This window comes from Ambystoma mexicanum, chromosome 14, assembly GCF_040938575.1.
Source record: "Ambystoma mexicanum isolate Mex_15411 chromosome 14, UKY_AmexF1_1, whole genome shotgun sequence".
Taxonomy (NCBI): domain Eukaryota; kingdom Metazoa; phylum Chordata; class Amphibia; order Caudata; family Ambystomatidae; genus Ambystoma; species Ambystoma mexicanum.
In genome coordinates, this window is record NC_090940.1 from 169030435 (window position 1) to 169046221 (window position 15787).

Genomic DNA, 15787 nt, shown 5'->3' on the forward strand with positions numbered 1-15787 from the left:
TGCACATGGGAATGAGGTAGATGCAGGAAGACATCATTCCGAGGAGGGACTTGATGGACCTCACCTTGGCCGCGTCGGCCACCAACATCCGCTGCACCTTGCCCAGGATGGTCCTGGTCCTCTCCTCCGAAGGGGAGGCCAGAAGGGACACTGTGTTGAGCCTCGCTCCCAGAAACAGAGCGTCTTGCGCGGGTACCAGGTGGGATTTGGCGTAGTTCACGGAGAATCCCAGGTCCGTGAGAAGTTGGACGGTCCTTGCCGTGTGCTCCACGGCGAGCTCCTTCGTCTTGGCTTGGATGAGCCAGTCGTCCAGGTAGGGGTAGACGTGGATCCCCTCGCGGCGCAGCTGCGCCGCCACCGGTGCAAGGCACTTGGTAAATACCCTGGGTGCCGACCGTAGTCCGAAGGGGAGGGCTTTGAACTGGTAGTGACGCCCTTGGACCACAAACCTGAGGAATTTTCGGTGCCCCTTTAGGATGGGAATATGGAAGTAGGCATCCTCCAAATCCAACGACGACAGGAAGTCTCCTTCCTCCAGCTGACCCAGGATGTGCTGGAGGGTGACCATCTGGAACTTCTGCGCCTTGATGAACTTGTTCCGACGTCGCAGGTCCAGGATGGGGCGCCATCCCCCCGTCTTCTTCTTCACGAGGAAGTACCTCGAGTAAACTCCGGAGCCCCGAAGCCTCTTTGGGACGAGTTCGATGGCGCCCTTCCTGAGCATCGCCTTTACCTCCAGGAGAAGTTGAGGGACGTGAAGTTCTTTCCTGGCCACGGGGGGGACGCGCGGACACCTTCTTTGAAACTCGAGCGCGTGGCCCCGGGCCAAGGCGTCCAGCACCCAACGGTCGGTGGAGATGGACTCCCACACGCTGACGAAGCTCGCCAGCCGGCCTCCCACCGGGGTGCTTCGGTGGGGGCCCGACCCCACGGCCGGTTCAATCCTGCTTCGACGAGGCTTTGCCGCCTTGACCTCCTTGGCGACGACGGCGGGGTCCGCCAGACTTGCCTCGTCCTCTGTAGGCCTCCTGAGACGACGAGCGGGCCGCTTGACGGTAGGTGGAGAAACCGCCGCCGGAACCTTTGGAGGCGCCCTTGCCTCCGCTGCTCCGAAAGGGCGTCCGTCGTCGTTGCAGAACTCCAAGGGCCCGGGCCGTCTCAGTGTCCGCTTTAATGGCCTGAAGGGAATCGTCCACTGTTTTCCCAAACAGGTTGTTCCCATCGAAGGGCATGTCCAGGACTCTGGTCTGAACGTCTTGACGGAAGTCCGTAGCCTTGAGCCATCCACGCCGCCTAAGGCAAACGCCGTTGCCCAACTGGCGGAACCCAGTGTCGGCGATGTCCGTCGCAACGGTAATGGCGTGGTCCGAAGCCACCTCACCTTCCTGCAGGATCTCCAGGGCCTCTGCCCTCTTGTCGTCCGGCAGGAAGTCCAGCAGGGGAGCCAGTTTGTACCAGAGCTCCCTGTCGTAGCGGGCCACGATAGCCAAGGCGTTGGCCGCTTTAATCGTCATCGCTGCAGACGAGATCACTCTGCGTCCCATAGCGTCCAATTTCTTTCCCTCGCCGTCCGGTGGGGAAGTCGATGTGGAGGCCTCACCCCCCCCCCCGCTTTCTTCCTGGCCGCCGCGGAGACGACGTAGTCCGGGGTAGGCTGCGCCCGGAGGCACAGGGGGGCCGTGTCCGGGACCCGGTACTTCTTCTCCTACCGGTCTCTTCTAGCTGGCGTCGTGGAAGGGTTCTTGAGGAGGGTGAGGCCCTCATCCCAAATGTCGTCCAATAGAGGCACTGCGAGGACCGTCTTCCTCTTGGCCTCGCGCCGTTGATAAAGGAATCCTTCCTTCTTCTTCTCCTCAGTGCAAAGTTGGAAAAGCTCGGATGCCCTGGCGATCATGGAGTGGAACGATCCAATCTCGTCGGGCGGAGAAGCCCTGGTGGGAGGTTACGACGGCAGATCCTCGTCGTATACCTCGTCGTCCGTACCCGTCGCTGCCGTGTCAGTCCCCGCATCATCCCCTCGGGTGGACGGGGAGGAGGGCTGGACGGGGCGCGACGGCTGAAAAGGAGGTGGAGGGTGGATCCTTCTTTTCTTGGTAGGGGGAACACCAGAAGGTCCCGGTTCTGGGTCCCCCGACGGGAGAGGTTCCTCCGTCGGCAACGGTAGTCTCATCCTTATCTCTGAGCATAAGGACTGTATAGCCAACAAAATGGCCGCCGAGTTGTCTTGCGGCGCTGGCAGAGGGGAATCCGACGGGCGATCAGGGGCCCCGTCGGTACCCTTGACGATGTCGGCGTCACCTGCGTCGGGATCCATAAGGCCGTGGCTTAAGACCTCGACCAGCTCCTCCTCCGAGGTTGAAGCCGAATCTACGACGACGCCCTGCCCCCCTTTCTTCCCCACGGGGGATTTCACAGGGGTCCTATCGATGGGCACAAAAGAGGACTCCCTCCGAGGTGGCAGGGAGACTCTGAGCCCCGAGGTCGCCACCACTGGTGTAGCCTCCACAGGCTGAGCCAGGGCCGCCGCGACAGTTTCGATAGAGGGCTTGGCCGGATGGATTAAGGCCTTCACCACCTTAGGTGCGCTCACCGCCTTATCCTTGAGGGGGGGGGACACTGCCTCGCTCCCCCTCCGCCTTCGAGCTCGACCGGGGCCTCTCCAGGAGCTTCACCGGGTGCTCGGCCTTCCTCTTACCCAACCCAGAGCGTTGGCTCGTGGTTGATGGTACCGGGGAGAGTGCGCCCTGCCTGGCGCCCGTAGAGCCCGACCGTTCGGCGCTCCCGGTGCCAGCGGACTCGCGGTGCTTGGCCTTATGTTGGACCCCCGTCGCCGGGGCGTCCTCAAAGGTCTTAGAAGACCGCTCGGATTTCTTCCTCTTCTTCTCGCCGGACGGGCTCTTCCCTTCTAGCCAGTTGGCAAGACGTTGATGGCGGTCCTTCATGGTCCGCTCCGACATGTTGCCGCAAAACGCACAGTCCTTCTCCGCGTGCGTCTTGTCCTCATGTAGGCAGTAAAGACAAAAAGAGTGTTCGTCCTCCTTGAAGACGTTCTGCAGCTGGCATCCAGGGCAGACCCTGAACAGCTTTCGGGGCGTCGAGCTTCCCTTCTCCTGGGCCATGACCGGGCCTGAGAAACTTCTGGAGTCCTCCAAAAGCGTAGCTCGACGAAATCTTCACCCTTGAGGGGCGCAGACGAATCCGACACGTGTCCCTGTTGATCGGATGGAGAGTCGGTGGAGCTTGAGGCTCTTTTGACCGAAAAAACAAAGTTTTTGAGAAAAAAACGTGAAAAAAATAGCACTAACGCTCGAGAGCAATAGCACGAGGATCCCAACACATGAACGTGCGGTAAAAATCTGAAGATGGCTGCCAGAGGCGGTGCTTAGGTAGAGGGCAGTCATTGGCTGTGGTCAGTATGACGCAGAGACCAGTGATTGGTTATTACTACGAAAGACAGATCAGAAACAAAACTGATACTGGTTTTTTCTTTACCGAGGATTCCCAGCCTGACGACAGGGAATATTCATGAGCATGTGAATCCATGCCAGACCCCATGCTGGAGAAACAAGGGGCCTACTTACGAGTTTGGTGGTGCGGTAAGAAACGTGGTGGCAATTCCATTACTGACACTTTTTTGGCTGCAACAGAATGACTGCAGTTTTTACTGCAACAACGAATTCAGAGTTTGACCTCGAAGTAGAGAATTTACACCTGCTTTCGGTAAATTCACCAAAAATCCCTGTTTCCTATGGACTCAGAAAATGGGGATTTACGCTACCGTATTACTCAGCCAACACTTTGAATCCCTTGGTAAAACAATGGTACCGAGTGGTGGTAACGTTATTTGGCAGATTTATTGCCAAACTCGTAATGAGGCCCAACATATGGGTCACCAATTACACAGGGAACCTGATAATTTTCTTCTTTTCTTTTTTTAAATACACATTTCAGCAAATGCAACAGTTCTCATTCCAGAACACATACAAAGTGGACCCAGTAGTACAGACAATCCTGCAGTGATATTGCAGACCTAATGGTTTTACCGTAAACAAAGCTATATCACTCTCAGTTCATCAGGGCAGTCTTTCTCGTCTCTCCAGCACCCACTTCAACATCCTATGGTTGGGAGGATAATTGCGTATGACAGCATAAAGTCCCATCTTTGGCAACCACAATCCTCCCAATTCCTTCTCCACCTTCCTCCAGCTCAGACAGATAGCCCACAGAGCTCTCCTTGGTTTGCCTAGCTTGAGAACTTTCAGGTTTACTAGATCTACTCCATTCAGTCTGTGGCCTCATCCCAGGGTGGTGTATTTCTAACTAGCCCCAGCCCTCCTCCGACTCACTAAGCAACTGCGTCTTGTCTTTCACCATCACCTTCCGTTTTGTAGGCTGTGGCAGCATGCCTCTCATCTTAAGATCCCATAGTAGCCTTTTCACTGCCTCAAAGGACCTCCTCTACTTTGCAACAAGTGTAGTCCAGAAATATCAATCTAGAGATGCCATACGGATGGCTCCTACATGCTTTGCAGCTTGCAACACCATACAAGGCCTCTTTAGTTGAGGGACTTAGCCACAGCTGGCTGCAGAAGGGGCCTAACTCAAGGGACCCTGTGAGCTCTTTCAGTAGAGAAAAATCAAGACAACACACCCAGTTTTAATAATTCCACAATCCAGTTTCCAAAACCATCTTCCATGCTGCCTTTCCTCTCCACCGGGCAAGCCCACAACTAGGATAGTGTCTCTGAGTGCACCTCCTATGCACAGTATTTTTGTCATGGTCGTAAGTCCCTCTACCTTTGCTTTAAGGATGCACACTGAGGTTTCCAGGTCTCCCACTCTTGAATCTGCAACAGTGACCCTGTCCGCTGGTCATCACAAAGCAACGTGACATCCAAGCCAACAGTCTCTATTTTGCATGCCAAGGTGTCCTGAAAGTCCTGCACAGCTGCTAAAACACTAGTTAAAGAAACATTACTGTGTTTCAGCCCTGAGCCGGTGCAATTCAACATTCTGCCAGCCTCCTCACCAGCAACACCCACCTCCCCCCCCCATGCTCTCTGATGGCTGGGATCCTACTTCATCGCTGAAGCTTAATGTTCCATCCTGGTTTGGCCCCCTCAATGAGCAGGTGAACTGGATTGCTGCTTCCTCTTTTTTTTGTCATAATGGACCTCCAAGTGGTTGCCTCTATTGCAAAATAGCACCTCTTCTGGTCACCAACGTGTGAGTGTCTCCTTCACTGGCCACACATAGGGGCTTGCCAGTTGTAAAGTGCTCTCAACATTGGCGGCCAACCAGATTCACAACCAGCACTCCATACATCACCAGCTTTCAGAGCACCCAGGCCCTCTGCAGGCCAGCCAGACAAACACTGTGCCCGACCATAGCACTTCCATACCCTGCCCGCACAAGAGGAGCATCAATCAAACCCACCCATGAAGGACCCAACATGTAGCTTTGTGCAACTGAAGACCACGCCAGTGATTCTGTAATCTGCAAGGTAAGCAGGTCCACAAATTCAGCAGCAGGTCTAACTGGTGTATGCACTGATCTCATCAGTTCATGGGGCAGATACACAGCCACAGCCAGCCATGCCAGTCCTTACCACAGCAACAGGGGCGTATCCAGTCCTGTGCAAGACCGCAGCCCCGGGTGGGCACATTTCTCCAGATCCCCAAGCTGTCCTGACCCGCTCAGAGTCTGCTGGTTTACTCCACACACCTGCACAGCTTCTACCACCTCTCTCCACAGCTTGGTGCACTCACACCTCCATGCTCCTTTGGGGGCTTCTTAATTCAGTCCTCGGTCTGCCTCTCAATGGCATCTGCATGGATCCCCCAAAAACAGAAGACTCAAAACTTGGGAAGTGGGCACTCCTTCCGCTAGCTATCTTTCATCTTTTTCCATAAGGACTTGCAAGAAATCCGATAGGGGATTTAGGAACATCATTCATGATAACTGAGCCGAGTAAGGAGAGCTCTCCAAATTTAGCACTGTTCCATTTGACGGCTAGCCAGAGGCCCCGTTCAGAGTCCTTTTTAAATTGAATTTTAGATCAGTTGTGGTTATTAATATACGTCACTATTATTAAGCAGAAACAAATGGTTGTTTATGCTCTCTTACTAAACTGGAAATTGTTGTAATATTTCTACAACCTATATCAAACATTGGACTAATGAAATGACTATCGGAAAGAGCTTGGAGTTATGTGCTTTGGACATGGCTCTCAGAAGAGATTCTGCTTTCTATCAGTTAGACAGACGCTAATCTGCATTTTAACTGTTGTAGTCTCAGATTTGTTGTCATTTTTATATAATTGTATTTAATTCATATTTTATATAATGTCTAAATCACAGAGAAGCATTTTTGTTATTTCTACAGAGGCTGTTGATCAGCTAAGCATGGATGCGGAATAACCATCTCACCCACCCAAGCATGGTTACGTTAATCTATAAGCAACTTCGTAAGGAGAAGTTTTTGTAAACTTCGGTCTCCAGGTCCAAATAAACACATACTCACCATGCATTGAATGTTAACCCTATCTGCACCTCTGACCTTAAAATGCCGAGCATTGTTCACGTAGAGGTGAACTGGGAACCCGCCTAGAGTGGCAGCCAGACCTCTGTATGTTGCATTCTCCACCAATAGCCTTCGATTTCTACCCCAAATGCCATAAGAGTCATAAGAGTCAGCACCATTTACTAAACTCACCCAATGTACGGTAATTCACACTTTACATTGCCACTATACTGCTGTTTGAGGTCCCCAGCTCTTGACTTTGCAGCTGGGGCTCGAGCTGCTGCTTTACCCAGATCATTCAAACCAACATAATCTATTTTATCAGCCAAAGTGTAAAACACTGGCTATGTCACACATTTGGGGCCCAAAGCATCAACAAGGTTTTCCTATTGCATACGGAATTTGATTCCATGCAGCACTAAAGGTTCTCACGAGAGGAATTGATTTTCTACACAACAGTTAATTTAAAAAAAAAAAAAGAAATCGATTGCGTTTTGACTCCCATCTGAAAACAGATAAGACTCTTGCACAAAACAAAGTAATTTAAAAGAAAGTTCAAACAAAAACAAAAATGTCCATCACATTTGTTGTACAACAGTTTTTTAAATGGCTAAATGAAAAAAAATATATATATTATTTTTTTTAAATCGCAGGAGAAAAAACTAACATATCAGAAAGGTCCCCAAAATGTGTTACTTCAACGTTACAATATCCATTCCCCTAAAAGGGTTAATGCCTCTTAATCCCGAAAAGCCCTGTAACAATATTGAAACCGTGATTGTAACAAAAATATAAACTAAAAAACATAACAACTTGACTGACACAATGACTAATCATCAAGAGTATGTGAACATGTAAAACGTGCTACGCGAGCTTTAGTGGCACAGCCCTTCAAAAGAAATACCATCTTTGTGTTACCTCAAGCTCAGTATGTAGATGATTATAGGGCAACATAATCACAATGTTATTGTTAGCTTCTGTTTTTTCCTAACATACAGTACACGTTGATGAACCCTCTTCCTTCCTAGTGGGAAACAGGGCATGCATGTCGACCCTTACTCCGCACGCTCGGTGGTTTCTCATGCATCACACGCTGTATGTGGTACTCTACAGCAGGATTACATATACGATCCCAGGTGTACTCATTTGGGCTTCCAAAGACAAGGAAATACCTTGGTATGGGTGACATTCAAATATGGCGCTATGTTGCAGGGGCAGGGAAATCCGCAAAAGCAGCCAGCATTTGAGGTATATCCCTCAGCTGAGGCAAAAACAAATGCCTAAAGCAACTATAAAGTAAACTTTCCGGTAAACAACCGCAGATGGAATCCTCCAAGTTTTGCATCGAAAATGAAAGAAATGCTAATGGATTGTCACTGTGCCTTCCCTGAAAGGCAAACCCCAAAATGGTGTGACTGGCCGAAGATACATTAAAACACAAATATTAAAGTACATTTTTTGAGTAAAAACGCTTTTATAGTGGATAACACCTCTGGGTTAAGAATTGTTAGTTTGAGCAAATACATATGCTATCCAGGTCAAGCAAATTACTCTCATGTATCATTAGCAACAATGGTATGATTACTTAACGGTAATCTTCATTAGTACTAGTCCCACTCTTCCTCGTCCCAGTACTAACCTCAGCGGCCCAGCCTCCGTTCCAGGAAACCTTCATTTTCTCATAATTCGTCATAAAACCATCCCTTTACCCGGAAACCCTAGTTCATAATGACCAAGCCGGAGCATGGGACCCTCCCCGCAGGGAGGGAGAGGCGGGTCGGCAGTACTGTGAGGAGGAAGAGTAGGACTAGGAGTAATGAAAATTACCGGTAAGTAATCATAGCATTACCTCCACGTCCCTGTTCCTCGTCCCAGTAATAGCCTCTGAAGTATACCAAACCACAGCCAACGGGGAGAGGTCCCAATGAGAAACATTCAGCCAATGAGAAACAGAGACATAAGTGCTGCAACACAACACACTTTAATCCCCCCCAGAAATTCACATGCCAACAGACCAAACCCAAAAGGAACCATCTGAGGGGTGAGCCACATTCAGCCAGTAATGGTTGATAAACGTGCCCTGGGGTTCTATGTGATTATAGTGAAAGCAATTTTAGAGAGCTTATTTTTAACGAAACAAAAACGTGGAAAAATACTCACATTTATTTTTTTCAATTGGGGGGGGGGGGGTGGTGCCCCTTGTTAGGGAGAATTCTCTCTTTAGGCTGAATTTCTTAACCTAGTGAGTCCCCCAGCAGCTTTGCTGGATTTCTGGAGTTTGTTTTTTTCTCCTGCCAAGAGTGAGACTCTTTTTCTCCCACTCTTGGACATGACTTGTGGTGTTCCTTTGAATGTTAATGTGTTTCATGGGCTATGGGGTCTTTTACTCCATAGGGTCTCATATGTTTTTTTCTATGTGTGTTACACCGCACCCTCCGGGCAGTAACACCGGGGTGTCATAGTGACCCCCCACCATAGACTCCATACCCTGGGACTGACTACTGTCTCTCAGGGCATGTAAAGTCACCATTGGCTTTACTAGTCCCAAATTACTAACAGAACCAGTACAAACCATCATATTGTGGACGTACTGGTAGGGGCAATTTGATTGCCCCTGGGTCTGTTATTCGGGGGGGCACTGTCCCGTCAACCCTCGTCGAGTTTTGGCTGGTGGCAGTGGATACTACTTTTTATATTCAACCGTGAATATATCTCTATGGGATTTTCCCATTGTTCGAGGCTAATACTTTTTAACATAGCCTCTAACATACCGCCGGTTGGTATTTTCTGCCAGAACTCGGTTTTAAAATGGCGTTTGTGTTTGCCTCTGTAACTCCAAACCAAAGGTCGAGCCCTTTGTTCCACTTTTTGGCGGGCTTCTCCACAGAAGCCTCCAAAAGTGGTGCCACTCTGTCTGGGTACCACAAGGGGTGTGGGAGGGGGTTTAGGCACCCTGGACTGAGTTGCCTTGGCAACTCAAGTCGCACTCTTGTGTGATTGGCCCAAGTGGTGAGACGGCCGGCTCACCACTTAGCTAGCATGTTTGATTGACAGCTAGGCTGAGTGAATGGGGGTGTCCTGCTTAAAAGCAGGGCTTTTGGGACTGGAACTTCAGAAGTTGCCACAGGACCTGAAAATCCGACCAGGGAGAAGCTGAGCTGACCTGCTACGACGACACCACCGGTGGAGCCCTGCTGAACCGACTCACCACTTCCCAACGACAGAGGAGATCTCCCTGCTGGAGAGTCTTCTTCTCCTGACTGGTGGGCACAACCAGTTTACCTTCTTTGCTCGCATCCCAGGACGTCTTGTGGTCGAATTGCCCGTGCCAAGCACCCCGGCAACCGGATAGCCACTTACCACTGGACTGCGAATAAAAGGACCGCTCCTTTTAATTGAGAACTCTGCGGCTGGTTTCTTCCCTGGCAGTGCAACGGACCCCTGCTTTCCTCCCCGACGAGATCCTCTCTTCCTCCGGACAAAGCACCGACTTGCACCCGCTGCCAGGAACAACTGCCCCCGCTGGAGCTTTCTCACCATTTTAAGGTACTGTGTCCGCCAGGCCTCCCTTTCTAAAGATTGCTACAAGGTACCAATAATCCCTTAACCTTCTGGACTGGGCTGGCCGCCTTGACCATCTAACTGGTCCCTTTCTGTTGATCCAACTCCTTCTGAAACTATTGCAAGACTTTTGGGCACTTTTAACCGTGTGACCTTGGACACATTTCGACCGGAGCCTCTTAAAGTGGGTCCAGCCTTGTTAACTTTGACTTTATGGTTTTAACCTGCCTTTCTTCTCCTACTGTGTTCTTCCGAAAGGGTTGGGATCTGTTTCTATCTTTGCTCTGCCTTTCTCTCCCTTTTTAACCGATTGATTAGAGTGCCATCTTCGTTAAGCGCTCACCGCTGTCTGAAAATAAGTGTTGCCTTACTTAAGACTTGTCTAATAATCGTTGAAGGGAGTGTATATCTTTTAGTGACCGTGTTTCTGAACTGCTTAACATTAGTGCCAGTGTGTTTAACTAGATGTGTTTTTAAATAAATAATTATATCTCTTTTACACCAAGCTCTGGTCAGTGTTTGCTTGTTCTACTGTGTTCTTTTGACCTATTGTGAATACTCTGTATACTGCCCAACTCTTCTTGATAGAAGTCGGACTGCTCAGCCACAGCTACCAGGTAAATCTGGGTGGTACAGACTGCTACCAGTTGGGTTTACTGCCAAACCACCTGTAGTCTTAAATCTTTCGCAGTAGTCGCAGCGGGAACTGCACAGGTTTCTGCCTAACACCCCCCGCCTAAGCCCTCCGTTTCCCTATGCGTTTAAGCCCACCCCAATACCCTCCCCATACGTTTTATCCACTTACCCCACCCCTATCTATGTTTCCACAAAAATACTGAGTTTTTTTTCGCTGTTCTTGTTTCATTATAAATTCCCTCTCTGTAATTGTTTTCTTTGTAATCACTGGATACCGTGCTCTGGTCTGCCCAGGCAGGTACCCTGCATATTTCCTGCACAGATGTAGAGACACCCCATGGGCATGAGCCCAGAAAGCCGCCATACCCCTAGTGGAACGACCTTGGACATGGTCAGACACAGGCAAACCAGCAGACCAGCAGACACATAAGCCATAGAAATGACAGTCCGGCTCCAACGGCTGATGGACATCACTGAGCCCTTTCGCCACGCACCAGCAGCCCCAAACGTGACAAGAAGGCTATTAGTCTGATCGAACAGTTACGTCCTAGAGAGGCACTCCAGGACAGCCCGCCTAACATCAATGGCAAGCCAAGCAACCTCGTCAGGAGTCTGGGCACCTGGAAAAAAGCTAGGAGAATCGTTGTGCGAAAACAAGACAACCATAGGCAGAAACCTGGGGTCACAGCGCAAAACAATGAAATCAGGGAGCACCCGCAAAACGTGAGGACCACACAACAAAGCCCCCAGGTACCCCCCAGATGCCAAGCAGACGTGATGGCAATAAGGAAGGCCTTCTTGAGAGTGAGAAGCCAGATGTCTAAGCGCAGGGGGGGCTCAAAAGGAGGACCATGGAGAAATCAGAAACCAGAAGAAGATCCCAAGGAGTAAGAACCTTACAGGCACAGGGACTAGCAGCAGTAAGACCCTCAAGGAACTGCCCCACCAAAGCATCCCTTGCTATATGGACCTCAGAGTCGCCTTTGAGGATTCAACCCTGTTAAGACTTTAATTGTTTGTGGGATCTAACCCATTTATTTTTTTATCAGGTCAAATTTGACTGGGAACCGGAGTGCGTGCCTCGCCATCCCCCCCCTTTGAGGATTTCATAGAGGCCTACTAGGAACGAAGAGTGAACACAGCCAGCCCCTTGTGCAACCCCTCCTGGAGAACTGGAGAACACAAGGCAAGCCACACTGAAGTGGGAGAACACCGGACCACCCACACCAAGCCAGAAAATTCCCCCAGTGCCGGTCATAAGCCTTCAAGGTAGAAGGGCGCCTAGCGCAGAGGATGGACTCGGCCAGCAGAGGGCAAAGCCACTTTGGAATCAACCACAGCACCCGAACCTGGAGCCCCAGAAGGGAACGAGGCCAGAAAGAAGGCACCAACAGAACAGTCGCCCTGGATCCCCAGATCTGCTGCACCACCCGGGGAAGAGGGAGAGGAGGAAAGCATAGAGCAGACCCCACGGCCACACTACATTCAGGTCGTCCACCCCGCAGGCACACACCGACAGAAAAAGGGAGAAGGGCACCTTCGCTGAGGCTGGCAAGGTAAAGAGATCCAGAACTAGACACCAAACCTGCGGCAGATCTCCACAAACACCCTGTCCGAGAGGACCAGATTCAGGGAAGAGGGGAAAACCCTGCTGAGGCGATTCGCCTGAAAGTTGTCAACCCACCTGATGTGCGAGGCCACTAGAGACACCAGGTGCTTCTCCCCCCAAAGAGCAATCAGACAGGCCAGGGCATTCATGGAGCAACCAGAGCCCCCCGATGATTGATATCGGCCAATTCTGTGGTGTTGTCCGTCCTGACCACCAACGCCCGGCCCATCAGGGACTCCCCGAAAAACAACAGGGCCTGGTGAATGGCACACAACTCCTTCCAGTTGGACGAGCGATGAAGCTCCTCCAGCTCCCACTGGCCCTGCGCTCAACAGGACTATAGCATGCCCCCCCGTCCAATGGAATTGGTAGTAAGAGTGGTCCACACAGGACGAACCAGGTCCACCCCCACTTGGAGATGCCAAACCTGCAACCACCACAGCAGATCCGCCTTTAGAGCCTGAGAGATCGGGACAGAAGCCGTGTACGCCTGAGAGCCAGTGGACCAGAAGGTAGGAGGGCCAGGGACGCAGATGGAAGCGTGCCCACGGCGCAAGAAAAACACAAAAAGCCATGTGCCCCTGCAGAGCAAGCAACAGGTGATCCGGGGGGTGGGTGGGCACATTCACCAGAGAACCTGGAGAAGAGCAGATTGAAGATACCACACCCACCCCACCAGAGGCAACAAGACCCCGCCGTGGTGCAAAACTGGCGCTCAATGAAAACCAGATCATAGGAGGGACACAGGTGGGATTTGGACCAGTTGACCAGATGCCCCCAGTCTCGCAGAGCCAGGCAGACCAGGCAGAGATGAGCCAGGACCGACTCCTAGACAAGCCAGTTGTCGAGACAGGGGAAAGGCTGACCACCCTGGAGGTGGAGATGAGCCACCAGAGGAGCCACCAACTTGGTGAACACCCGGTGGGCCAAACACAATCCAAAGGGGAGAACCAGAAACTGAAAATGTCGATGTCCCTCTGCAAAACAGAAGAATTAGACCTGGGAGGGGAGCAGAGGCACATGGTAATATGCGTCCTGGAGATCCACGGATGTCAAGCAATCCCCTTTCCGAACCAAAGGGAGAATGTTCAGCAGAGTCTCCATCTTGAATCGCTCCCTCCACATGAAACAGTTCAGGTGTTTGATATCGAGGATGAGGCAGAACTTCCCAGAAGGTTTTGAAACCAGAAACACCCTGGAGTAAAACCTCCAACCCCTCAAGGCCAGAGGGACCGGCACAATAGCATTATTCAGCAACAACTCTGACAGGGCTGTAGACATCGCCAACCTCTTGGACAGCTTGCAAGGAAGGGACGTTCGAACCAAGAGGGGCTGAACCGGGAGAGAGAGGAAGTCCACTTGATACGCATCCCTGACTGTCTGCTGTGTAGGAGACATAAACATTAGCCCAAAGGGACAGATGTGCCCAGAGTGTGCATTCTTAAGGGCAGAGTTGACCATGCGATCTACTTGGTCCCGGAACCGCCACCTCCTCACCCGACATGGAGGAGCCGCCCACCAGACTGGCGAGAATCTCATCCACCTCCACGGAGTCCGAGAGCAAGGTGTCCCCACTAGACAACGGATAGAGCTTCGCCATAAATCTGGGTATGGCAATCCATTCCGCATCCTTCCTCTCCCAAAGGGTCTTCCTGCGAATGTCTGCAATAAGGGGCAACCCCGTCCTAGGAGTATGTTTGTGCTATCTAATGGACTGATCAGAAAAATCGCCCTGGACCAGGGGCTCAGAAAATCCCAGGCAGACCCACACCTGAGACAAGACAACAGCCACAGCATCCCTGTCCAGGTACTTCCCTTCAGCATCTGCCTCTGAAGAAAGGGCATCCGAGGAGGAAGCCTATGACCCTGAAGAACGGGAAGAGGAAGATTAAGGAGACATGCCAACGCCATCCCCCACTCCTATGTTAGCGAGCAGCCAGCTGAAGCAACTCCTTAATGTCCTTCTGTGACACGGACAAAGGCTCAGAAGGCACAGAGACCTTCTAATCAGCCAGCCTACGCCGAGGCAAGTACAGGGAGTCAGTAGAGGCTGAAGACTCCAAGTGACAGCACTTTGCAGCATGCTTCCCCATGGTGAGAGCAGGATCGTACCCGCACCACGACCACAAGCCAAACCCACTCAGCGCACTGGCCCACAGAAAAACAATATTAAACACCCGCCACAGCCGGGGTGTCATTAGAAAGTACCCGCGGGAGCCTGCGAGCCCGCAGCCTCCTCAGTGGGATGATGCTCACAAGACACTGAACCCCCCCCAAAACCCAGAAGGGGCACAACACCAGCACCATGGCACCACTTACCTGCACACTCTGTGCCCGATGACCCGGAGCCAACAGTAAACCACCTCCATGACACTCCAACACCCTGCAAGCCTCTACACCCTGCCAGGAGCACGGGGAGAGGCACCACACTCAACTGGCCGCACGGGCCCTGCAGGGGAAGCCAGGAGCGTGGCGCAAAGGAGGGGCCCGATGCTCCACCAAGGGACCCTCCAGGGGGCCAGAAAATACCAGGCGCCCGCACCCGAAACAGAATCCTGGTCGGGGGGCAGGAACATTCAAAACTGGGGGTTCTGGGTAAATGGATCGTCTGATGATGAAATAAGAGAAAGTTAAAAATGGTTTGTGCTCGCAAAACGGAGAATTGCCATGGGATGGAAGAAATGCCATAAGCCACGGGTGGAGGTATGGTGGAAGGAGTTGCAGAAATGGGCGGAGGCTGAAACAATGGTATGGCAAGAAGCGAGCAGCATGAGTGGGGAGGAAGAGGCGGGCACCTTGATGGCATGGAAATTACTAATAGCAGAATTGTTCGGAGCAATATCGGATCCAACAGAATCCGAGGAAAGTGAGACTCTGCCACATGTAGCAGATACTGAATGCGAAGAATAAATAGGCTTGTAGAGGGGGGGTGGGACTGGGGGAGCAGTGACTGAGACTAAATGGTGTTTAATGGAATTGTTGTAAATTGCACTGCGTGTTTGGTTCTATTGTTGTTTGGTTTGCATAAAATTAATTAAAAAATTAAAAAAGAAAAAAATAGTTAAAAATGGTTTCCTGGAACGGAGGCGGTGCCTCAGAGGTTAGTACTGGGATGAGGAAGAGGGACAAGCAGGTAATGGCTCGTAGCTTAGTAAGCTGGCTCTCATCCATCACAATATTAACATTTGGGCGGACCTTGCAGACCTAGTATTGAATGCTGATGGCTATAGAGTGACTTTTGCACAGACAGGTCTTCTCAAGAGAACCATGCAAGTATCTGAGCTCTTACCTGAGGTTTTAAGAGGTCAGTGCAATTGGGGAAGTACAGTGAGCCCATGGAATAGGATCCAGACCTGCCTGGACGCTCTTCAGCAGTCGACCCAAAGAAGTGATCACATTTTTCTTCCTGTCATGAAAATGAGGACAGTTTTAAATCCTCTGTTATAATAAAGACAGAAC

General features: G+C 51.1%; 1 protein-coding gene across 2 annotated transcripts in view; it reads right to left on the reverse strand.

Moving 5' to 3' along the window:
* TMEM87A (transmembrane protein 87A) overlaps window positions 1-15787 on the reverse strand; it is a 522872-nt gene that overhangs the window by 393628 nt on the left and 113457 nt on the right. For both annotated transcript variants that reach the window (XM_069638821.1, XM_069638819.1), the window contains exon 4: window positions 15618-15734. In XM_069638821.1, the coding sequence (XP_069494922.1) occupies window positions 15618-15734 (117 nt within the window). The remainder of the gene's footprint in view (window positions 1-15617; window positions 15735-15787) is intronic.